The sequence below is a fragment of the Oncorhynchus kisutch genome, unplaced genomic scaffold (genome assembly GCF_002021735.2).
Source record: "Oncorhynchus kisutch isolate 150728-3 unplaced genomic scaffold, Okis_V2 scaffold2879, whole genome shotgun sequence".
Taxonomy (NCBI): domain Eukaryota; kingdom Metazoa; phylum Chordata; class Actinopteri; order Salmoniformes; family Salmonidae; genus Oncorhynchus; species Oncorhynchus kisutch.
The window spans coordinates 412,501-437,500 of NW_022264824.1; the positions used below are offsets into that span (position 1 = coordinate 412,501).

At 46.5% G+C, this 25,000-nt stretch overlaps 1 protein-coding gene across 3 annotated transcripts in view; it reads right to left on the minus strand.

The window, feature by feature from the left end:
* The window catches only part of LOC109883823 (ankyrin repeat and IBR domain-containing protein 1-like), a 68,968-nt gene that overhangs the window by 37,937 nt on the left and 6,031 nt on the right, over positions 1-25,000 (minus strand). For 2 of the 3 annotated variants that reach the window (XM_031819922.1, XM_031819923.1), the window contains exons 2-3: positions 23,174-23,455; positions 5,138-5,438 (exon numbers count right to left, since the gene is read on the minus strand). In XM_031819922.1, coding sequence (XP_031675782.1) covers positions 5,138-5,438; positions 23,174-23,361 — 489 coding nt within the window. In that variant the 5' untranslated portion in view covers positions 23,362-23,455. Of the gene's footprint in view, positions 1-5,137; positions 5,439-23,098; positions 23,456-25,000 lie in introns of those variants that run through there. The other variant, XM_031819924.1, reaches the window with a different exon arrangement.

Genomic DNA, 25,000 nt, shown 5'->3' on the forward strand with positions numbered 1-25,000 from the left:
GGGAGAGGAGAGTCACTGTTCACAGGTAACTGTCAAAATAAAGGAAACACCAACATAAAGTGTTTTAATTGGGCGTTGGGCCACCACCAGCCACCAGCCACCAGAACAGCTTTAATGCACCTTGGGATAGATTCTACAAGTGTCTGGAACTCTATTGGAGGGAGTGTCTGGAACTCTATTGGAGGGAGTGTCTGGAACTCTATTGGAGGAAGTGTCTGGAACTCTATTGGAGGGAGTGTCTGGAACTCTATTGGAGGGAGTGTCTGGAACTCTATTGGAGGGAGTGTCTGGAACTCTATTGGAGGGAGCGTCTGGAACTCTATTGGAGGGAGCGTCTGGAACTCTATTGGAGGGAGCGTCTGGAACTCTATAGGAGGGAGCGTCTGGAACTCTATTGGAGGGAGCGTCTGGAACTCTATTGGAGGGAGCGTCTGGAACTCTATTGGAGGGAGCGTCTGGAACTCTATTGGAGGGAGTGTCTGGAACTCTATTGGAGGGAGTGTCTGGAACTCTATTGGAGGGAGCGTCTGGAACTCTATTGGAGGGAGCGTCTGGAACTCTATTGGAGGGAGCGTCTGGAACTCTATTGGAGGGAGCGTCTGGAACTCTATTGGAGGGAGCGTCTGGAACTCTATTGGAGGGAGCGTCTGGAACTCTATTGGAGGGAGCGTCTGGAACTCTATTGGAGGGAGTGTCTGGAACTCTATTGGAGGGAGTGTCTGGAACTCTATTGGAGGGAGTGTCTGGAACTCTATTGGAGGGAGTGTCTGGAACTCTATTGGAGGGAGTGTCTGGAACTCTATTGGAGGAAGTGTCTGGAACTCTATTGGAGGGAGTGTCTGGAACTCTATTGGAGGGAGTGTCTGGAACTCTATTGGAGGGAGTGTCTGGAACTCTATTGGAGGGAGTGTCTGGAACTCTATTGGAGGGAGCGTCTGGAACTCTATTGGAGGGAGCGTCTGGAACTCTATTGGAGGGAGCGTCTGGAACTCTATTGGAGGGAGCGTCTGGAACTCTATTGGAGGGAGCGTCTGGAACTCTATTGGAGGGAGCGTCTGGAACTCTATTGGAGGGAGCGTCTGGAACTCTATTGGAGGGAGTGTCTGGAACTCTATTGGAGGGAGTGTCTGGAACTCTATTGGAGGGAGTGTCTGGAACTCTATTGGAGGGAGTGTCTGGAACTCTATTGGAGGGAGTGTCTGGAACTCTATTGGAGGAAGTGTCTGGAACTCTATTGGAGGGAGTGTCTGGAACTCTATTGGAGGGAGTGTCTGGAACTCTATTGGAGGGAGTGTCTGGAACTCTATTGGAGGGAGTGTCTGGAACTCTATTGGAGGGAGTGTCTGGAACTCTATTGGAGGGAGTGTCTGGAACTCTATTGGAGGGAGTGTCTGGAACTCTATTGGAGGGAGTGTCTGGAACTCTATTGGAGGGATGCGACACCATTCTTCCACAAGAAAATTCCATAATTTGTTGTTTTGTCGACGGTGGTGGAAAACGGACGTCTCAGGCGCCGCTCAAGATCTCCGATAAACGTTCAATTGGATTGAGATCTGGTGACAGACGGCCACCACGGCATATGGTTCACATCGTATTCATGCTCATCAAACCATTCAGTGATCACTTGTGTCCTCTGGATTGGGGGCATTGTCATTCTACGGGGACATAGCCATGGGAGACAACATAATGGCCTGCCTAGCATTTTTATACCTGACCCTAAGCATGATGGGATGTTAATAGCTTAATTAAAACACAGGAACCGAACCACACCTGTGTGGATGCAGCTCCTTTCAATATACTTTGTATCCCTCATTTAGTGTTTCCTTTATCTTGGCAGTTACCTGTATATGAGATGTTAAAAGAGAAAAATCAACAAGACAGATTTTCCTTGTTGTGAAATCTGATCAGATCTACAGAGGTGCCCAGGACAGGGCTTCCCAAGCCTGTTCCTGGAGAACTACCCTCCTATAGGTTCACTTCAACCCTGTTCCTGGAGAACTACCATCCTATAGGTTCACTCCAAGCCTGTTCCTGGAGAACTACAGTCCTATAGGTTCACTCCAAGCCTGTTCCTGGAGAACTACAGTCCTATAGGTTCACTCCAAGCCTGTTCCTGGAGAACTACCGTCCTATAGGTTCACTCCAAGTCTGTTCCTGTAGAGCTACAGTCCTATAGGTTCACTCCAAGTCTGTTCCTGTAAAGCTACAGTCCTATAGGTTCACTCCAAGTCTGTTCCTGTAAAGCTACAGTCCTATAGGTTCACTCCAAGTCTGTTCCTGTAAAGCTACAGTCATATAGGTTCACTCCAAGCCTGTTCCTGTAAAGCTACAGTCCTATAGGTTCACTCCAAGCCTAATCTAGTGAAACCTGCGAAAACCTACAGGAGGGTAGCTCTCCTGGAACAGGGTTGGAGAGCCCTGGCTTGGGAAAGGGGATTTAGGGAACAAGTGTCTATGGGGCAGGGCTATGGGAAGTGCCTACAGGTTAGGGTTATGTGGTAGGGCTATGGGAAGTGCCTACGGGTTAGGGTTATGTGGTAGGGCTATGGGAAGTGTCTATGTGGTAGGGCTATGGGAAGTGCCTACGGGTTAGGGTTATGTGGTAGGGCTATGGGAAGTGTCTATGTGGTAGGGCTATGGGAAGTGTCTATGTGGTAGGGCTATGGGAAGTGCCTACGGGTTAGGGTTATGTGGTAGGGCTATGGGAAGTGTCTATGTGGTAGGGCTATGGGAAGTGTCTATGGGGCAGGGCTATGGGAAGTGTCTAAGGGGCAGGGCTATGAGAAGTGTTTAAGGGGCAGGGCTATGGGAAGTGTCTAAGGGGCAGGGCTATGGGAAGTGTCTAAGGGGCAGGGCTATGGGAAGTGTCTAAGGGGCAGGGCTATGAGAAGTGTCTAAGGGGCAGGGCTATGGGAAGTGTCTAAGGGGCAGGGCTATGGGAAGTGTCTAAGGGGTAGGGCTATGGGGCAGGGCTATGAGAAGTGTCTAAGGGGTAGGGCTATGAGAAGTGTCTAAGGGGTAGGGCTATGAGAAGTGTCTAAGGGGCAGGGCTATGAGAAGTGTCTAAGGGGCAGGGCTATGAGAAGTGTCTAAGGGGCAGGGCTATGAGAAGTGTCTAAGGGGTAGGGCTATGAGAAGTGTCTAAGGGGTAGGGCTATGGGGCAGGGCTATGGGAAGTGTCTAAGGGGCAGGGCTATGAGAAGTGTCTAAGGGGTAGGGCTATGGGGCAGGGCTATGGGAAGTGTCTAAGGGGCAGGGCTATGAGAAGTGTCTAAGGGGTAGGGCTATGAGAAGTGTCTAAGGGGTAGGGCTATGGGGCAGGGCTATGGGAAGTGTCTAAGGGGCAGGGCTATGAGAAGTGTCTAAGGGGTAGGGCTATGGGGCAGGGCTATGGGAAGTGTCTAAGGGGCAGGGCTATGAGAAGTGTCTAAGGGGTAGGGCTATGGGGCAGGGCTATGGGAAGTGTCTAAGGGGCAGGGCTATGAGAAGTGTCTAAGGGGTAGGGCTATGGGGCAGGGCTATGGGAAGTGTCTAAGGGGCAGGGCTATGAGAAGTGTCTAAGGGGTAGGGCTATGAGAAGTGTCTAAGGGGCAGGGCTATGAGAAGTGTCTAAGGGGTAGGGCTATGAGAAGGGTCTAAGGGGTAGGGCTATGGGGCAGGGCTATGGGAAGTGTCTAAGGGGTAGGGCTATGAGAAGTGTCTAAGGGGTAGGGCTATGGGGCAGGGCTATGGGAAGTGTCTAAGGGGCAGGGCTATGAGAAGTGTCTAAGGGGTAGGGCTATGGGGCAGGGCTATGAGAAGTGTCTAAGGGGTAGGGCTATGGGGCAGGGCTATGAGAAGTGTCTAAGGGGTAGGGCTATGAGAAGTGTCTAAGGGGCAGGGCTATGGGAAGTGTCTAAGGGGCAGGGCTATGGGAAGTGTCTAAGGGGCAGGGCTATGGGGCAGGGCTATGAGAAGTGTCTAAGGGGCAGGCCTATGGGAAGTGTCTAAGGGGCAGGGCTATGAGAAGTGTCTAAGGGGTAGGGCTATGGGGCAGGGCTATGGGAAGTGTCTAAGGGGCAGGGCTATGGGAAGTGTCTAAGGGGCAGAGCTATGAGAAGTGTCTAAGGGGTAGGGCTATGGGGCAGGGCTATGGGAAGTGTCTAAGGGACAGGGCTATGAGAAGTGTCTAAGGGGCAGGGCTATGAGAAGTGTCTAAGGGGCAGGGCTATGAGAAGTGTCTAAGGGGTAGGGCTATGAGAAGTGTCTAAGGGGTAGGGATATGAGAAGTGTCTAAGGGGTAGGGATATGAGAAGTGTCTAAGGGGTAGGGCTATGAGAAGTGTCTAAGGGGTAGGGCTATGAAAAGTGTCTACGGGGCAGAGCTATGGGAAGTGTCTAAGGGGTAGGGCTATGGGGCAGGGCTATGAGAAGTGTCTAAGGGGCAGGGCTATGAGAAGTGTCTAAGGGGTAGGGCTATGGGAAGTGCCTACGGGTTAGGGTTATGTGGCAGGGCTATGAGAAGTGTCTAAGGGGCAGGGCTATGGGGCAGGGCTATGGGAAGTGTCTAAGGGGCAGAGCTATGGGGCAGGGCTATGGGAAGTGTCTAAGGGGCAGGGCTATGAGAAGTGTCTAAGGGGCAGGGCTATGGGAAGTGTCTAAGGGGCAGGGCTATGAGAAGTGTCTAAGGGACAGGGCTATGAGAAGTGTCTAAGGGGCAGGGCTATGGGAAGTGTCTAAGGGGCAGGGCTATGAGAAGTGTCTAAGGGGCAGAGCTATGGGAAGTGTCTAAGGGACAGAGCTATGAGAAGTGTCTAAGGGGTAGGGCTATGGGGCAGGGCTATGGGGCAGGGCTATGGGAAGTGTCTAAGGGGCAGGGCTATGAGAAGTGTCTAAGGGACAGAGCTATGGGAAGTGTCTAAGGGGTAGGGCTATGAGAAGTGTCTAAGGGGCAGGGCTATGAGAAGTGTCTAAGGGGTAGGGCTATGAGAAGTGTCTAAGGGGCAGAGCTATGGGGCAGGGCTATGGGAAGTGTCTAAGGGGCAGAGCTATGGGAAGTGTCTAAGGGGCAGAGCTATGGGGCAGGGCTATGGGAAGTGTCTAAGGGGCAGAGCTATGGGAAGTGTCTATGAGGTAGGGCTATGGGAAGGGGTTCGCACCTCAACACACTTCTTCAACCCCGAGGCGGCTGCGTAGTGCAGCGATGTGTTCTTCTTGTTGTCAGTGAAGTTGACGTTGGCGTTCTCATACTCTCCCTGGTCCAGCTTGGCTCCGGTCCATTTCAGGATGATCTGGAGACACTCTGCCCTCTTCATCTCGTCCAGCTCGGGTCGGGCCAGCCGCGGCTGCAGAGGCCCCTCCCCCATTAGGATCTGGGGGCCCATACAGAGGAGATGGAGGGACGTCTCATTGTGAACGTTACGCTTGTTGGGGTTGCCGTCCTTACTGAAGAGAAAGGACCTGGTGGAGAGGGGAGGGACATGGTTTACTTGGTACTTATATGACCGTTTTGAAAATTTCACCATCACCCTTAAAGGGATTGTTCAGGATTTTGGCAATGAGGCTCCGTCACCCTTAAAGGGATTGTTCAGGATTTTGGCAATGAGGCTCCGTCACCCTTAAAGGGATTGTTCAGGATTTTGGCAATGAGGCTCCGTCACCCTTAAAGGGATTGTTCAGGATTTTGGCAATGAGGCTCCGTCACCCTTAAAGGGATTGTTCAGGATTTTGGCGATGAGGCTCCGTCACCCTTAAAGGGATTGTTCAGGATTTTGGCGATGAGGCTCCGTCACCCTTAAAGGGATTGTTCAGGATTTTGGCAATGAGGCTCCGTCACCCTTAAAGGGATTGTTCAGGATTTTGGCGATGAGGCTCCGTCACCCTTAAAGGGATTGTTCAGGATTTTGGCAATGAGGCTCCGTCACCCTTAAAGGGATTGTTCAGGATTTTGGCAATGAGGCTCTATGTCTACTTCCCCAGATTCAGATGAACTTGTGGTTACCATTTTTGATGTCTCTGCATCCAATATGAAGGAAGTTAGAGGTAGTTTCACTTTCCAATGCTAACTAGTGTTAGCGCAATGGCTGGAACTCTATGGGAACGGCTAGCATGTTAGCCGTTCCCATAGACTTCCAGACATTGCGCTAACACTAGTTAGCACTGGAAAGTGAAACTGTTAGCGCAATGACTTGAAGTCTATGGGAACGGCTAACGTGCTAGCCGTTCCCATAGACTTCCAGCCATTGCGCTAACACTAGTTAGCATTGGAAAGTGAAACTACCTTTAACTTCCTTCATACTGGATGGAGAGACATAAAAAAGATATTCACAAGTTTCTCACACTCTGGGGAAGTCCCGAACTATCCCTTTAAGTACAAGTACATAGTGAGTAACTCAGACTATTTTACTCAAGTGAAGTAATATTTGATGTGTATATACAGTATATATATACAGTGGGGCAAAAAGGTATTTAGTCAGCCACCAATTGTGCAAGTTCTCCCACTTAAAAAGATGAGGCCTGTAATTTTCATCATTAGGTACACTTAAACTGTGACAGACAAAATGAGAGAATTATTTTCTCCAGAAAATCACATTGTAGGATTTTTAATGAATTTATTTGCAAATTATTTATTTGCACACACACACACACACACACACACACGTAAATAAGACTAGCCTATTAAAATCTTTATCTGACTCCATAATGAAGAGTAGCAATATACAAAAGACTACAGTTTTATTTCACCTTTATTTAACCAGGTAGGCCAGTTGAGAACACCTTTATTTAACCAGGTAGGCTAGTTGAGAACACCTTTATTTAACCAGGTAGGCTAGTTGAGAACACCTTTATTTAACCAGGTAGGCTAGTTGAGAACACCTTTATTTAACCAGGTAGGCTAGTTGAGAACACCTTTATTTAACCAGGTAGGCTAGTTGAGAACACCTTTATTTAACCAGGTAGGCTAGTTGAGAACACCTTTATTTAACCAGGTAGGCTAGTTGAGAACACCTTTATTTAACCAGGTAGGCTAGTTGAGAACACCTTTATTTAACCAGGTAGGCTAGTTGAGAACACCTTTATTTAACCAGGTAGGCTAGTTGAGAACACCTTTATTTAACCAGGTAGGCTAGTTGAGAACACCTTTATTTAACCAGGTAGGCTAGTTGAGAACACCTTTATTTAACCAGGTAGGCTAGTTGAGAACACCTTTATTTAACCAGGTAGGCTAGTTTGAGAACACCTTTATTTAACCAGGTAGGCTAGTTGAGAACACCTTATTTAACCAGGTAGGCTAGTTGAGAACACCTTTATTTAACCAGGTAGGCTAGTTGAGAACACCTTTATTTAACCAGGTAGGCTAGTTGAGAACACCTTTATTTAACCAGGTAGGCTAGTTGAGAACACCTTTATTTAACCAGGTAGGCTAGTTGAGAACACCTTTATTTAACCAGGTAGGCTAGTTGAGAACACCTTTATTTAACCAGGTAGGCTAGTTGAGAACACCTTTATTTAACCAGGTAGGCTAGTTGAGAACACCTTTATTTAACCAGGTAGGCTAGTTGAGAACACCTTTATTTAACCAGGTAGGCTAGTTGAGAACACCTTTATTTTAACCAGGTAGGCTAGTTGAGAACACCTTTATTTAACCAGGTAGGCTAGTTGAGAACACCTTTATTTAACCCAGGTAGGCTAGTTGAGAACACCTTTATTTAACCAGGTAGGCTAGTTGAGAACACCTTTATTTAACCAGGTAGGCTAGTTGAGAACACCTTTATTTAACCAGGTAGGCTAGTTGAGAACACCTTTATTTAACCAGGTAGGCTAGTTGAGAACACCTTTATTTAACCAGGTAGGCTAGTTGAGAACACCTTTATTTAACCAGGTAGGCTAGTTGAGAACACCTTTATTTAACCAGGTAGGCTAGTTGAGAACACCTTTATTTAACCAGGTAGGCAGTTGAGACACCGTTTTGGTAGGCCAGTTGAGAACACCTTTATTTAACCAGGTAGGCTAGTTGAGAACACCTTTATTTAACCAGGTAGGCTAGTTGAGAACACCTTTATTTAACCAGGTAGGCTAGTTGAGAACACCTTTATTTAACCAGGTAGGCCAGTTGAGAACACCTTTATTTAACCAGGTAGGCCAGTTGAGAACACCTTTATTTAACCAGGTAGGCTAGTTGAGAACACCTTTATTTAACCAGGTAGGCTAGTTGAGAACACCTTTATTTAACCAGGTAGGCCAGTTGAGAACACCTTTATTTAACCAGGTAGGCCAGTTGAGAACACCTTTATTTAACCAGGTAGGCCAGTTGAGAACACCTTTATTTAACCAGGTGGCTAGTTGAGAACACCTTTATTTAACCAGGTAGGCTAGTTGAGAACACCTTTATTTAACCAGGTAGGCTAGTTGAGAACACCTTTATTTAACCAGGTAGGCTAGTTGAGAACACCTTTATTTAACCAGGTAGGCCAGTTGAGAACACCTTTATTTAACCAGGTAGGCTAGTTGAGAACACCTTTATTTAACCAGGTAGGCTAGTTGAGAACACCTTTATTTAACCAGGTAGGCTAGTTGAGAACACCTTTATTTAACCAGGTAGGCTAGTTGAGAACACCTTTATTTAACCAGGTAGGCTAGTTGAGAACACCTTTATTTAACCAGGTAGGCTAGTTGAGAACACCTTTATTTAACCAGGTAGGCTAGTTGAGAACACCTTTATTTAACCAGGTGGCTAGTTGAGAACACCTTTATTTAACCAGGTAGGCTAGTTGAGAACACCTTTATTTAACCAGGTAGGCCAGTTGAGAACACCTTTATTTAACCAGGTAGGCTAGTTGAGAACACCTTTATTTAACCAGGTAGGCTAGTTGAGAACACCTTTATTTAACCAGGTAGGCCAGTTGAGAACACCTTTATTTAACCAGGTAGGCTAGTTGAGAACACCTTTATTTAACCAGGTAGGCTAGTTGAGAACACCTTTATTTAACCAGGTAGGCTAGTTGAGAACACCTTTATTTAACCAGGTAGGCTAGTTGAGAACACCTTTATTTAACCAGGTGGCTAGTTGAGAACACCTTTATTTAACCAGGTAGGCTAGTTGAGAACACCTTTATTTAACCAGGTAGGCCAGTTGAGAACACCTTTATTTAACCAGGTAGGCTAGTTGAGAACACCTTTATTTAACCAGGTAGGCTAGTTGAGAACACCTTTATTTAACCAGGTAGGCCAGTTGAGAACACCTTTATTTAACCAGGTAGGCTAGTTGAGAACACCTTTATTTAACCAGGTAGGCTAGTTGAGAACACCTTTATTTAACCAGGTAGGCTAGTTGAGAACACCTTTATTTAACCAGGTAGGCTAGTTGAGAACACCTTTATTTAACCAGGTAGGCAAGTTGAGAACACCTTTATTTAACCAGGTAGGCTAGTTGAGAACACCTTTATTTAACCAGGTAGGCTAGTTGAGAACACCTTTATTTAACCAGGTAGGCTAGTTGAGAACACCTTTATTTAACCAGGTAGGCTAGTTGAGAACACCTTTATTTAACCAGGTAGGCTGGTTGAGAACACCTTTATTTAACCAGGTAGGCTAGTTGAGAACACCTTTATTTAACCAGGTAGGCTAGTTGAGAACACCTTTATTTAACCAGGTAGGCTAGTTGAGAACACCTTTATTTAACCAGGTAGGCTAGTTGAGAACACCTTTATTTAACCAGGTAGGCTGGTTGAGAACACCTTTATTTAACCAGGTAGGCTAGTTGAGAACACCTTTATTTAACCAGGTAGGCTAGTTGAGAACACCTTTATTTAACCAGGTAGGCTAGTTGAGAACACCTTTATTTAACCAGGTAGGCTAGTTGAGAACACCTTTATTTAACCAGGTAGGCTAGTTGAGAACACCTTTATTTAACCAGGTAGGCTAGTTGAGAACACCTTTATTTAACCAGGTAGGCTAGTTGAGAACACCTTTATTTAACCAGGTAGGCTAGTTGAGAACACCTTTATTTAACCAGGTAGGCCAGTTGAGAACACCTTTATTTAACCAGGTAGGCTAGTTGAGAACACCTTTATTTAACCAGGTAGGCTAGTTGAGAACACCTTTATTTAACCAGGTAGGCTAGTTGAGAACACCTTTATTTAACCAGGTAGGCTAGTTGAGAACACCTTTATTTAACCAGGTAGGCTAGTTGAGAACACCTTTATTTAACCAGGTAGGCTAGTTGAGAACACCTTTATTTAACCAGGTAGGCTAGTTGAGAACACCTTTATTTAACCAGGTAGGCCAGTTGAGAACACCTTTATTTAACCAGGTAGGCTAGTTGAGAACACCTTTATTTAACCAGGTAGGCTAGTTGAGAACACCTTTATTTAACCAGGTAGGCCAGTTGAGAACACCTTTATTTAACCAGGTAGGCTAGTTGAGAACACCTTTATTTAACCAGGTAGGCTAGTTGAGAACACCTTTATTTAACCAGGTAGGCCAGTTGAGAACACCTTATTTAACCAGGTAGGCTAGTTGAGAACACCTTTATTTAACCAGGTAGGCCAGTTGAGAACACCTTTATTTAACCAGGTAGGCTAGTTGAGAACACCTTTATTTAACCAGGTAGGCTAGTTGAGAACACCTTTATTTAACCAGGTAGGCTAGTTGAGAACACCTTTATTTAACCAGGTAGGCTAGTTGAGAACACCTTTATTTAACCAGGTAGGCTAGTTGAGAACACCTTTATTTAACCAGGTAGGCTAGTTGAGAACACCTTTATTTAACCAGGTAGGCTAGTTGAGAACACCTTTATTTAACCAGGTAGGCTAGTTGAGAACACCTTTATTTAACCAGGTAGGCTAGTTGAGAACACCTTATTTAACCAGGTAGGCTAGTTGAGAACACCTTTATTTAACCAGGTAGGCTAGTTGAGAACACCTTTATTTAACCAGGTAGGCTAGTTGAGAACACCTTTATTTAACCAGGTAGGCTAGTTGAGAACACCTTTATTTAACCAGGTAGGCTAGTTGAGAACACATTTATTATTTAGAACATGAAGAAATGTCTGAAGCGAATTCTAAATACAAGTATATTTAATGACTTTGTCAAATGAATGGATTTACATACAAGGCATAAAGCTGAAGTTACAAAGCGTTAACAAGCATTACAAGGCATTATTCTACGCATGGTCAGAGAGAGCTGAAGAATGCCACGGCCCAGAGGTCACGGGAGAGATGAAGAAACCATGGATCGTGCCAGGGCCCAGAGGTCATGGGAGAGATGAAGAAACCATGGATCGTGCCAGGGCCCAGAGGTCACGGGAGAGATGAAGAAACCATGGATCGTGCCAGGGCCCAGAGGTCACGGGAGAGATGAAGAAACCATGGCTCGTGCCAGGGCCCAGAGGTCACGGGAGAGATGAAGAAACCATGGCTCGTGCCAGGGCCCAGAGGTCACGGGAGAGATGAAGAAACCATGGCTCGTGCCAGGGCCCAGAGGTCACGGGAGAGATGAAGAAACCATGGCTCGTGCCAGGGCCCAGAGGTCACGGGAGAGATGAAGAAACCATGGCTCGTGCCAGGGCCCAGAGGTCACGGGAGAGATGAAGAAACCATGGCTCGTGCCAGGGCCCAGAGGTCACGGGAGAGATGAAGAAACCATGGCTCGTGCCAGGGCCCAGAGGTCACGGGAGAGATGAAGAAACCATGGCTCGTGCCAGGGCCCAGAGGTCACGGGAGAGATGAAGAAACCATGGCTCGTGCCAGGGCCCAGAGGTCACGGGAGAGATGAAGAAACCATGGCTCGTGCCAGGGCCCAGAGGTCACGGGAGAGATGAAGAAACCATGGCTCGTGCCAGGGCCCAGAGGTCACGGGAGAGATGAAGAAACCATGGCTCGTGCCAGGGCCCAGAGGTCATGGGAGAGATGAAGAAACCAGAGTCAACATGTAGGCCTACGGACCAGCAGAGTCAACATGTAGGCCTACGGACCAGCAGAGTCAACATGTAGGCCTACGGACCAGCAGAGTCAACATGTAGGCCTACGGACCAGCAGAGTCAACATGTAGGACTATGGAACACTGGAGACGAAGCAAATTAACATTGGCTTTTTTCTGAGCACATTCCACCAAATAATTTTCCTGTATTTAAATATATATAAAAAAGTGACAGGGGTAGAAATGGCTTATTTGTTCGAGATATTACTTTCCTGTAATTACTTTCCTTATATTCCTGTGCTTGGCCCTCCTATGTTGAACATAATAAACGGCTCTCTATCCACTGGATGTGTACCAAACTCACTAAAAGTGGCAGTAATAAAGCCTCTCTTGAAAAAGCCAAACCTTGATCCAGAAAATATAAAAAACTATCGGCCTATATCGAATCTTCCATTCCTCTCAAAAATTTTAGAGAAGGCTGTTGCGCAGCAACTCACTGCCTTCCTGAAGACAAACAATGTATACGAAATGCTTCAGTCTGGTTTTAGACCCCATCATAGCACTGAGACGGCACTTGTGAAGGTGGTAAATGACATTTTAATGGCATCGGACCGAGGCTCTGCATCTGTCCTCGTGCTCCTAGACCTTAGTGCTGCTTTTGATACCATCGATCACCACATTCTTTTGGAGAGATTGGAAACCCAAATTGGTCTACACGGACATGTTCTGGCCTGGTTTAGATCTTATCTGTCGGAAAGATATCAGTTTGTCTCTGTGAATGGTTTGTCCTCTGACAAATCAACTGTAAATTTCGGTGTTCCTCAAGGTTCCGTTTTAGGACCACTATTGTTTTCACTATATATTTTACCTCTTGGGGATGTTATTCGAAAACATAATGTAAACTTTCACTGCTATGCGGATGACACACAGCTGTACATTTCAATGAAACATGGTGAAGCCCCAAAATTGCCCTCGCTAGAAGCATGTGTTTCAGACATAAGGAAGTGGATGGCTGCAAACTTTCTACTATTAAACTCGGACAAAACAGAGATGCTTGTTCTAGGTCCCAAGAAACAAAGAGATCTTCTGTTGAATCTGACAATTAATCTTAATGGTTGTACAGTCGTCTCAAATAAAACTGTGAAGGACCTCGGCGTTACTCTGGACCCTGATCTCTCTTTTGAAGAACATATCAAGACCATTTCGAGGACAGCTTTTTTCCATCTACGTAACATTGCAAAAATCAGAAACTTTCTGTCCAAAAATGATGCAGAAAAATTAATCCATGCTTTTGTCACTTCTAGGTTAGACTACTGCAATGCTCTATTTTCCGGCTACCCGGATAAAGCACTAAATAAACTTCAGTTAGTGCTAAATACGGCTGCTAGAATCCTGACTAGAACCAAAAAATTTGATCATATTACTCCAGTGCTAGCCTCTCTACACTGGCTTCCTGTCAAAGCAAGGGCTGATTTCAAGGTTTTACTGCTAACCTACAAAGCATTACATGGGCTTGCTCCTACCTATCTCTCTGATTTGGTCCTGCCGTACATACCTATACGTACGCTACGGTCACAAGACGCAGGCCTCCTAATTGTCCCTAGAATTTCTAAGCAAACAGCTGGAGGCAGGGCTTTCTCCTATAGAGCTCCATTTTTATGGAACGGTCTGCCTACCCATGTCAGAGACGCAAACTCGGTCTCAACCTTTAAGTCTTTACTGAAGACTCATCTCTTCAGTGGGTCATATGATTGAGTGTAGTCTGGCCCAGGAGTGGGAAGGTGAACGGAAAGGCTCTGGAGCAACGAACCGCCCTTGCTGTCTCTGCCTGGCCGGTTCCCCTCTTTCCACTGGGATTCTCTGCCTCTAACCCTATTACAGGGGCTGAGTCACTGGCTTGCTGGGGCTCTCTCATGCCGTCCCTGGAGGGGGTGCGTCACCTGAGTGGGTTGATTCACTGTTGTGGTCATCCTGTCTGGGTTGGCGCCCCCCCCCCCCCTTGGGTTGTGCCGTGGCGGAGATCTTTGTGGGCTATACTCAGCCTTGTCTCAGGATGGTAGGTTGGTGGTTGAAGATATCCCTCTAGTGGTGTGGGGGCTGTGCTTTGGCAAAGTGGGTGGGGTTATATCCTTCCTGTTTGGCCCTGTCCGGGGGTGTCCTCGGATGGGGCCACAGTGTCTCCTGACCCCTCCTGTCTCAGCCTCCAGTATTTATGCTGCAGTAGTTTATGTGTCGGGGGACTGGGGTCAGTTTGTTATATCTGGAGTACTTCTCCTGTCCTATTCGGTGTCCTGTGTGAATCTAAGTGTGCGTTCTCTAATTCTCTCCTTCTCTCTTTCTTTCTCTCTCTCGGAGGACCTGAGCCCTAGGACCATGCCCCAGGACTACCTGACATGATGACTCCTTGCTGTCCCCAGTCCACCTGGCCATGCTGCTGTTCCAGTTTCAACTGACCTGAGCCCTAGGACCATGCCCCAGGACTACCTGACATGATGACTCCTTGCTGTCCCCAGTCTACCTGGCCATGCTGCTGCTCCAGTTTCAACTTCCACCTGACTGTGCTGCTGCTCTAGTTTCAACTGTTCTGCCTTATTATTATTCGACCATGCTGGTCATTTATGAACATTGAACATCTTGACCATGTTCTGTTATAATCTCCACCCGGCACAGCCAGAAGAGGACTGGCCACCCCACATAGCCTGGTTCCTCTCTAGGTTTCTTCCTAGGTATTGGCCTTTCTAGGGAGTTTTTCCTAGCCACCGTGCTTCTCCACCTGCATTGCTTGCTGTTTGGGGTTTTAGGCTGGGTTTCTGTACAGCACTTTGAGATATCAGCTGATGTACGAAGGGCTATATAAATACATTTGATTTGATTTGATTTGATTTGATTACTTACCAAAGCAGAGACGTTTTATCGAGGTACCAATATCCTGTGCTTTTACATTTTTTCATTGCCAGTAGGCGTATACAGGCGGCATCGTAACCGCGAAGCGCATATTGGGGCTCAGCCAGGACTGTTACTTTAGTAACTGAATGAAAACATTTTAAATAATGTGATTTAACTGATTGATTTAGGGGGAAAATAGATAGCAAAAAAAATGCAAAAATTATATTTTATATTTTTTTATATACAGATTTAATCACGTAGTATTAAGGCCTAGTGATTATTTCTCAGTATTTACTTGAGAGCTACTCATTGATGGCCCCCGAGCTACCAGACACACAGTTTTCTACTGTGGTACAACCTTTGGTAAACTGATGGAAGGCTACTCTTGAGTCAATGGGAGAATCTCAAATGCATTCTCAAAACCCATTGGATGTGAAAGCCAGAGGTCCCTTCCTTCTGACCTTTCTATTCCAAATCAAAGGTTTTGAGAAGGAAGTGAGGAGAGAGGACGTGAGCAAATTGAGATTCTCCCACTGACTCAACAGTAGCCTTCCAGAGACTGTGGACACAGAGAAACCGCAGCCCGTAACTCATCATGGTTCGGCAAAGTGAAATATCAATTTGTTCGTGGTTCACGGGGGGGGGGGGTCGGTCAGAGGAGCAGTCCTGTGAGAACAGTTAACAGTCAAGATGGCGGTTGTTCTCTACAGTAATGGTTAGGCCAGGGGCTACTGTCAACTTCACTGTTGTTACGATGAAAACACTCTTATCTGACTTTAAACCGTTTGACTCGTTTATCCTCTCTACGGTCTAGAAAACCCCCCTCATGTCCACAGTAATAACCAACCACCGTCTACAGAGGACCACGGCCACTAGTATCGATGGCCGACAACCACCGTCTACAGAGGACCACGGCCACTAGTATCGATGGCCGACAATCGATGACAAATAACAGCGCAGAATTAAAGGTCTCTCTGAGCGTGTGATGAACTCAGCCTGCTGTAGCAGGAGTACACACAGCTACTCTGACAGGCTCAGCCAATAACATCAAGTCTGTGTATGTAGGAGGACTGGTCAAAAGAAGTGTACTACGTAGAGGATAGAGAATAAAGAAGTGTACTACGTAGAGGATAGAGGATAAAGAAGTGTACTACGTAGAGGATAGAGGATAAAGAAGTGTACTACGTAGAGGATAGAGAATAAAGAAGTGTACTACGTAGAGGATAGAGAATAAAGAAGTGTACTACGTAGAGGATAGAGAATAAAGAAGTGTACTACGTAGAGGATAGAGGATAAAGAAGTGTACTACGTAGAGGATAGAGGATAAAGAAGTGTACTACGTAGAGGATAAAGAAGTGTACTACGTAGAGGATAGAGAATAAAGAAGTGTACTACGTAGAGGATAGAGAATAAAGAAGTGTACTACGTAGAGGATAGAGGATAAAGAAGTGTACTACGTAGAGGATAGAGAATAAAGAAGTGTACTACGTAGAGGATAGAGGATAAAGAAGTGTACTACGTAGAGGATAAAGAAGTGTACTACGTAGAGGATAGAGAATAAAGAAGTGTACTACGTAGAGGATAGAGGATAAAGAAGTGTACTACGTAGAGGATAGAGGATAAAGAAGTGTACTACGTAGAGGATAAAGAAGTGTACTACGTAGAGGATAGAGAATAAAGAAGTGTACTACGTAGAGGATAGAGAATAAAGAAGTGTACTACGTAGAGGATAGAGGATAAAGAAGTGTACTACGTAGAGGATAGAGAATAAAGAAGTGTACTACGTAGAGGATAGAGGATAAAGAAGTGTACTACGTAGAGGATAAAGAAGTGTACTACGTAGAGGATAGAGAATAAAGAAGTGTACTACGTAGAGGATAGAGAATAAAGAAGTGTACTACGTAGAGGATAGAGGATAAAGAAGTGTACTACGTAGAGGATAGAGGATAAAGAAGTGTACTACGTAGAGGATAAAGAAGTGTACTACGTAGAGGATAGAGAATAAAGAAGTGTACTACGTAGAGGATAGAGGATAAAGAAGTGTACTACGTAGAGGATAGAGAATAAAGAAGTGTACTACGTAGAGAATAAAGAAGTGTACTACGTAGAGGATAGAGAATAAAGAAGTGTACTACGTAGAGGATAGAGAATAAAGAAGTGTACTACGTAGAGGATAGAGAATAAAGAAGTGTACTATGTAGAGGATAGAGAATAAAGAAGTGTACTACGTAGAGGATAGAGAATAAAGAAGTGTACTACGTAGAGGATAGAGAATAAAGAAGTGTACTACGTAGAGGATAGGAAGTCATTTGAGACACATCCACAAGTAAAAATGACAGTATGATGAAGAACGCTGGAAAAATGAAGTGTCCGTGTCAATGTAGTTCGCTGCAAGTTGTCCTAGAGAATTAACACACACACACACACACACACACACACACACACACACACACACACACACCCTATTAAACCTTCATATAATGTATAGCACTGGCTAAGTAGAGGTAGAGTAGTAGCTAAGTAGTAGTGAAGTAGTTGCTAACTAGTAGCAGATAAGTATAAAATAAGTATTGGATAAGTAGTGGCTAAGTAGAGGTAGAGTAGTAGCTAAGTAGTAGTGAAGTAGTTGCTAACTAGTAGCTAAGTAGTAGATAAGTATAAGATAAGTATTGGATAAGTAGTGGCTAAGTAGAGGTAGAGTAGTAGCTAAGTAGTAGTGAAGTAGTTGCTAACTAGTAGCTAAGTAGTAGATAAGTATAAGTATTGGATAAGTAGTGGCTAAGTAGAGGTAGAGTGGTAGCTAAGTAGTAGTGAAGTAGTTGCTAACTAGTAGCTAAGTAGTAGATAAGTATAAGATAAGTATTGGATAAGTAGTGGCTAAGTAGAGGTAGAGTAGTAGCTAAGTAGTAGTGAAGTAGTTGCTAACTAGTAGCTAAGTAGTAGATAAGTATAAGTATTGGATAAGTAGTGGCTAAGTAGAGGTAGAGTGGTAGCTAAGTAGTAGTGAAGTAGTTGCTAACTAGTAGCTAAGTAGTAGCTTTCTAGACTAACTGGTACCCTGATACAGAACTACATCCTGTTGAAATCCTTCAGAAATGCCTAGTGTACTTCCTTTGTTATAAATGTAATGGAATATTATTTAACTCGGCAAGTCAGTTAAGAACAAATTCTTATTTACAATGACGGCCTACCGGGGAAAGTGGGTTAACAGCCTTGTTCAGGGGGGAAGAATGACACATTTATACCTTGTCAGCTCGGGGGATTCGATCTAGCAACCTTTCGGTAAATTGGCCCAACGCTCTAACCGCTAGGCTACCTGCCCAACGCTCTAACCGCTAGGTTACCATGCCGACCCCTCTAACCGCTAGGCTACCTGCCCAACGCTCTAACCGCTAGGCTACCTGCCCAACGTTCTAACCGCTAGGCTACCATGCCCAACGCTCTAACCGCTAGGCTACCTGCCCAACGCTCTAACCGCTAGGTTACCATGCCGACCCCTCTAACCGCTAGGCTACCTGCCCAACGCTCTAACCACTAGGCTACCTGCCCAACGCTCTAACCGCTAGGCTACCTGCCCAACGCTCTAACCGCTAGGCTACCTGCCCAACGCTCTAACCGCTAGGCTACCTGCCCAACGCTCTAACCGCTAGGCTACCATGCCCAACGCTCTAACCGCTAGGTTACCATGCCGACCCCTCTAACCGCTAGGTTACCATGCCGACCCCTCTAACCGCTAGGCTACCTGCCCAACGCTCTAACCGCTAGGCTACCTGCCCAACGCTCTAACCGCTAGGCTACCTGCCCAACGCTCTAACCACTAGGCTACCTGCCCAATGCTCTAACCGCTAGGCTACCTGCCCAACGCTCTAACCGCTAGATTACCATGCCGACCCCTCTAACCGCTAGGCTACCTGCCCAACGCTCTAACCGCTAGGTTACCATGCCGACCCCTATAACCGCTAGGCTACCTGCCCAACGCTCTAACCGCTAGGCTACCATGCCCAACGCTCTAACCGCTAGATTACCATGCCGACCCCTCTAACCGCTAGGCTACCTGCCCAACGCTCTAACCGCTAGGTTACCATGCCGACCCCTATAACCGCTAGGCTACCTGCCCAACGCTCTAACCGCTAGGCTACCTGACCAACGCTCTAACCGCTAGGCTACCTGCCCAACGCTCTAACCGCTAGGCTACCTGCCCAACGCTCTAAACCGCTAGGCTACCTGCCCAACGCTCTAACCGCTAGGTTACCATGCCGACCCCTCTAACCGCTAGGCTACCTGCCCAACGCTCTAACCGCTAGGCTACCTGCCCAACGCTCTAACCGCTAGGCTACCTGCCCAACGCTCTAACCGCTAGGCTACCTGCCCAACGCTCTAACCGCTAGGTTACCATGCCGACCCCTCTAACCGCTAGGCTACCTGCCCAACGCTCTAACCGCTAGGCTACCTGCCCAACGCTCTAAACCGCTAGGCTACCGGCCCAACGCTCTAACCGCTAGGCTACCTGCCCAACGCTCTAACCGCTAGGCTACCTGCCCAACGCTCTAACCGCTAGGCTACCTGCCCAACGCTCTAACCGCTAGGCTACCTGCCCAACGCTCTAACCGCTAGGCTACCTGCCCAACGCTCTAACCGCTAGGCTACCTGCCCAACGCTCTAACCGCTAGGCTACCTGCCCAGCGCTCTAACCGCTAGGCTACCTGCCCAACGCTCTAACCGCTAGGCTACCTGCCCCACGCTCTAACCGCTAGGCTACCTGCCCAACGCTCTAACCACTAGGCTCTATGCCCAACGCTCTAACCGCTAGGCTACCTGCCCAGCGCTCTAACCGCTAGGCTACCTGCCCAACGCTCTAACCACTAGGCTACCTGTCCAACACTCTAACCACTAGGTTACCATGCCGACCCCTCCTTTGAGGTGATCACCTATTTGAACAGGCTGGGTCGGTAATAAGTAATATAACGGTAACCTTGGCTACCACCTGTCCAAATCATTTACAGATCTGTGCTTAGCTCAATGCAACAAGGAAGGAAGGATGAATTTCTAACGTATTGTAACAGAGTCCCTAGTGTTAGAGACTAGAGGAACTAGTAGTGGAGCCCTACAGTCCACTCCCTGTTTCAGTAGGATGTCTAACGTATTGGAACAGAGTCCCTAGTGTTAGAGACTGGAGGAACTAGTAGTGGAGCCCTACAGTCCAGGTTAGGTTTTAGTCCACTCCCTGTTTCAGTAGGATGTCTAACGTATTGGAACAGAGTCCCTAGTGTTAGAGACTGGAGGTACTAGTAGTGGAGCCCTACAGTCCAGGTTTTAGTCCACTCCCTGTTTCAGTAGGATGTCTAACGTATTGGAACAGAGTCCCTAGTGTTAGAGACTAGAGGAACTAGTAGTGGAGCCCTACAGTCCACTCCCTGTTTCAGTAGGATGTCTAACGTATTGGAACAGAGTCCCTAGTGTTAGAGACTGGAGGAACTAGTAGTGGAGCCCTACAGTCCAGGTTTTAGTCCATTCCCTGTTTCAGTAGGATGTCTAACGTATTGGAACAGAGTCCCTAGTGTTAGAGACTAGAGGAACTAGTAGTGGAGCCCTACAGTCCACTCCCTGTTTCAGTAGGATGTCTAACGTATTGGAACAGAGTCCCTAGTGTTAGAGACTAGAGGAACTAGTAGTGGAGCCCTACAGTCCACTCCCTGTTTCAGTAGGATGTCTAACGTATTGGAACAGAGTCCCTAGTGTTAGAGACTGGAGGTACTAGTAGTGGAGCCCTACAGTCCAGGTTAGGTTTTAGTCCACTCCCTGTTTCAGTAGGATGTCTAACGTATTGGAACAGAGTCCCTAGTGTTAGAGACTGGAGGTACTAGTAGTGGAGCCCTACAATCCACTCCCTGTTTCAGTAGGATTTCTTCTGTTTGGTGCCTAATGAACTGGCTTTACAGGTGTCGGTGTCCTGCTATAGAACTACAGCGGTAGAGAGTGAAGGAGGCTTGTAGCTCAGTCTCAGGGTGGAACGTTTCTGTGACGTGTCTAACAGATGGTTCCTAGCAGGGGCAGATGGGACAGAGACACACAACACTCTTCCCCCCCATCCTGGGTACAGAGAGCAGGGAATAGCTGCTACCGCATAGGCTTCATACAACTAAACAAATGTGTTTTATACAGTTAAAAGGTGTTTTATACAACTAAAATGTGCTCCACACAGCATAACCATAGTGGTGAATAACTCCCATTTGAAAAGCCATTGAAAACAAAAAGGGGGAAACCATCCCCATTTCTAATACTTGACAAGTCATCTTTTAAAAACAATCCCCATTTCTAATACTCTGACAAGTCATCTTTTAAAAACAATCCCCATTTCTAATACTCTGGCAAGTCATCTTTTAAAAACGAACCGCTTAATTTAATTAAAAAATATATTTTTTTAAAGCATGTTTTCATCGGTCTGTGCTTTGTTTGTGTGCAACTCGCTGCCGCCATTTTGTCCTTAAGGGGATAATAAAAACCAACTGAATGTCATTTCCAAGTCGTCACGGTAACCTAAATGCTACTATCTCATCTGACTGGCTGTTGCCGGATAAATAAATAAAAGTTTAAACCAGCGGTTAGATAAATACATTGAATTAGTGGCGAAACCAAAACAGACTGTTTGTTGCTGGGTCCAGATAAAAGACATTCAGGACGATGTGTAAGGTTACGCAACAAAACTGCAGGAACACTCACCAGTGTCCTGCCTGGGTCATCTATGATAGAACTCACCAGTGTCCTGCCTGGGTCATCTATGATAGAACACTCACCAGTGTCCTGCCTGGGTCATCTATGATAGAACTCACCAGTGTCCTGCCTGGGTCATCTATGATAGAACCCTCACCAGTGTCCTGCCTGGGTCATCTATGATAGAACCCTCACCAGTGTCCTGCCTGGGTCATCTATGATAGAACCCTCACCAGTGTCCTGCCTGGGTCATCTATGATAGAACCCTCACCAGTGTCCTGCCTGGGTCATCTATGATAGAACCCTCACCAGTGTCCTGCCTGGGTCATCTATGATAGAACCCTCACCAGTGTCCTGCCTGGGTCATCTATGATAGAACACTCACCAGTGTCCTGCCTGGGTCATCTATGATAGAACACTCACCAGTGTGCAGCCTGGGTAATCTATGATAGAACCCTCACCAGTGTCCTGCCTGGGTAATCTATGATAGAACCCTCACCAGTGTCCTGCCTGGGTAATCTATGATAAAACACTCACCAGTGTCCTGCCTGGGTAATCTATGATAAAACACTCACCAGTGTGCAGCCTGGGTAATCTATGATAGAACCCTCACCAGTGTCCTGCCTGGGTAATCTATGGTAGAACACTCACCAGTGTCCTGCCTGGGTAATCTATGATAGAACACTCACCAGTGTCCTGCCTGGGTAATCTATGATAGAACACAACTTGATTTCAGCAGCAGGTCCTTGTCACATTTCTGCCCTGCTAGAGCTGCCCCCCGATCAACTGTAAGTGCTGTTATTGTGAAGTGGAAACGTCTAGGAGCAACAACGTCTCAGCCTCGAAGTGGTAGGCCACACAACCTCAGAGAATGGGACCGCCGAGTGCTGAAGCGCGTAAAAATCATCTGTCCTCGGTCGCAACACTCACTACCAAGTTCCAAACTGTCTCGGGAAGCAACGTCAGCAAAATAACTGTTCGTTGGGAGCTTCATGAAATGGGTTTCCATGGCCGAGCAGCCGCACACAAGCCTAAGATCACCATTCACAATGCCAAGCGTCGGCTGGAGTGGTGTAAAGCTCCAATGGAGTAAAGCTGGACTCTTGGAGCAGTGGAAACGCGTTCTCTGGAGTGATGAATCACCCTTCATCATCTGGCAATCTGACGGACAAATTTCAGCGTGACAATGCCCCCCCCCCCCGTGCACAAAGTGAATACTAAACAGAAATGGTTTGTCGAGATCGGTGTGGAAGAACTTGACTGGTCTGCACACAGCCCTGACCTCAACCCCATCGAACACCTTTGGGCTGAATTGGAACGTGAACCGCGAGCCAGGCCTAATCGCCCCCTCAGCAATGTTCCAACGTGAGTAGGGGTTCTAAAACTTTTGCCCGGTAGTGTATATATTGTTTATTTTGCTCAGAAAACTTGGGACGGCCAAATAAAATCACGTTATGAAACCTTGCTATAAGCCCATCACACAAAGGGAAGCACATTTTCAGTTTCAGACATTTTCAGTCTCTCTGTTAAATATATATTTTCTCCCCCAGGTTCTTTCCACAGTTTTCCATATTTCAGGTTATTAAACACATTTCATGACTCACAATTTCAGATGACTTCATACAGTTAGATGGGCCAGAGGGTCAGGTAACACTGAGACGTACGGGTCATGTCCTCACCTGATGAGTCGTGTCATGGCGTGCCTGGCGGCGTAGTGCAGAGGAGTGTTATGTTGGTAGGGTTCGCCATATGAAGTGTTGGGGTCCAGGCTCTCTTTAAACTGGGGGCTCCCCTCATACAGCTGATAGGCCAGACCCTCGTCACCGTTGATCAGAGCCTTGCGGAATTTAGTGGCTGTGTTCCCCATCGCCCCTCAGATTCTACCAGGAGGAGCTTCAACCTGAAGGCGTTTGGTGATATTTCAACCTGACCAACTGCAGAAGGACAGCATATTGATGCTCCTGAGGGCAGACAGAGAGGATAGAGAGGTAATTACAGCCAACGAAATGGAACTGGGCCTAAGGACAGACCGAGAGGATAGAGAGGAAATTACAGCCAAAGAAATGGAACTGGGCCTAAAGGACAGACAGAGAGGATAGAGAGGTAATTACAGCCAACGAAATGGAACTGGGCCTAAGGACAGACAGAGAGGAAATTACAGCCAAAGAAATGGAACTGGGCCTAAGGACAGACAGAGAGGATAGAGAGGAAATTACAGCCAAAGAAATGGAACTGGGCCTAAAGGACAGAGAGAGGATAGAGAGGAAATTACAGCCAAAGAAATGGAACTGGGCCTAAGAGCAGACAGAGAGGATAGAGAGGAAACTACAGCCAAAGAAATGGAACTGGGCCTAAGGACAGACAGAGAGGAAATTACAGCCAAAGAAATGGAACTGGGCCTAAGGACAGACAGAGAGGATAGAGAGGAAATTACAGCCAAAGAAATGGAACTGGGCCTAAAGGACAGAGAGAGGATAGAGAGGAAATTACAGCCAAAGAAATGGAACTGGGCCTAAGAGCAGACAGAGAGGATAGAGAGGAAACTACAGCCAAAGAAATGGAACTGGGCCTAAGGACAGACAGAGAGGAAATTACAGCCAAAGAAATGGAACTGGGCCTAAGGACAGACAGAGAAGAAATTACAGCCAAAGAAATGGAACTGGGCCTAAGAGCAGACAGAGAGGATAGAGAGGAAACTACAGCCAAAGAAATGGAACTGGGCCTAAGAGCAGACAGAGAGGATAGAGAGGAAACTACAGCCAAAGAAATGGAACTGAGCCTAAGAGCAGACAGAGAGGATAGAGAGGAAACTACAGCCAAAGAAATGGAACTGGGCCTAAGAGCAGACAGAGAGGATAGAGAGGAAACTACAGCCAAAGAAATGGAACTGGGCCTAAGGACAGACAGAGAGGAAATTACAGCCAAAGAAATGGAACTGGGCCTAAGGACAGACAGAGAGGATAGAGAGGAAATTACAGCCAAAGAAATGGAACTGGGCCTAAAGGACAGACAGAGAGGATAGAGAGGAAACTACAGCCAAAGAAATGGAACTGGGCCTAAGGACAGACCGAGAGGATAGAGAGGAAATTACAGCCAAAGAATCACATACAGGAGGGTGCAATGTATTGAATCACATTCAGGAGGGTGCAATGTACTGAATCACATACAGGAGGGTGGAATGTACTGAATCACATACAGGAGGGTGGAATGTACTGAATCACATACAGGAGGGTGGAATGTACTGAATCACATTCAGGAGGGTGTAATGTATTGAATCACATTCAGGAGGGTGCAATGTACTGAATCACATTCAGGAGGGTGGAATGTACTGAATCACATACAGGAGGGTGGAATGTACTGAATCACATACAGGAGGGTGGAATGTACTGAATCACATTCAGGAGGGTGCAATGTACTGAATCACATTCAGGAGGGTGCAATGTACTGAATCACATACAGGAGGGTGGAATGTACTGAATCACATACAGGAGGGTGGAATGTACTGA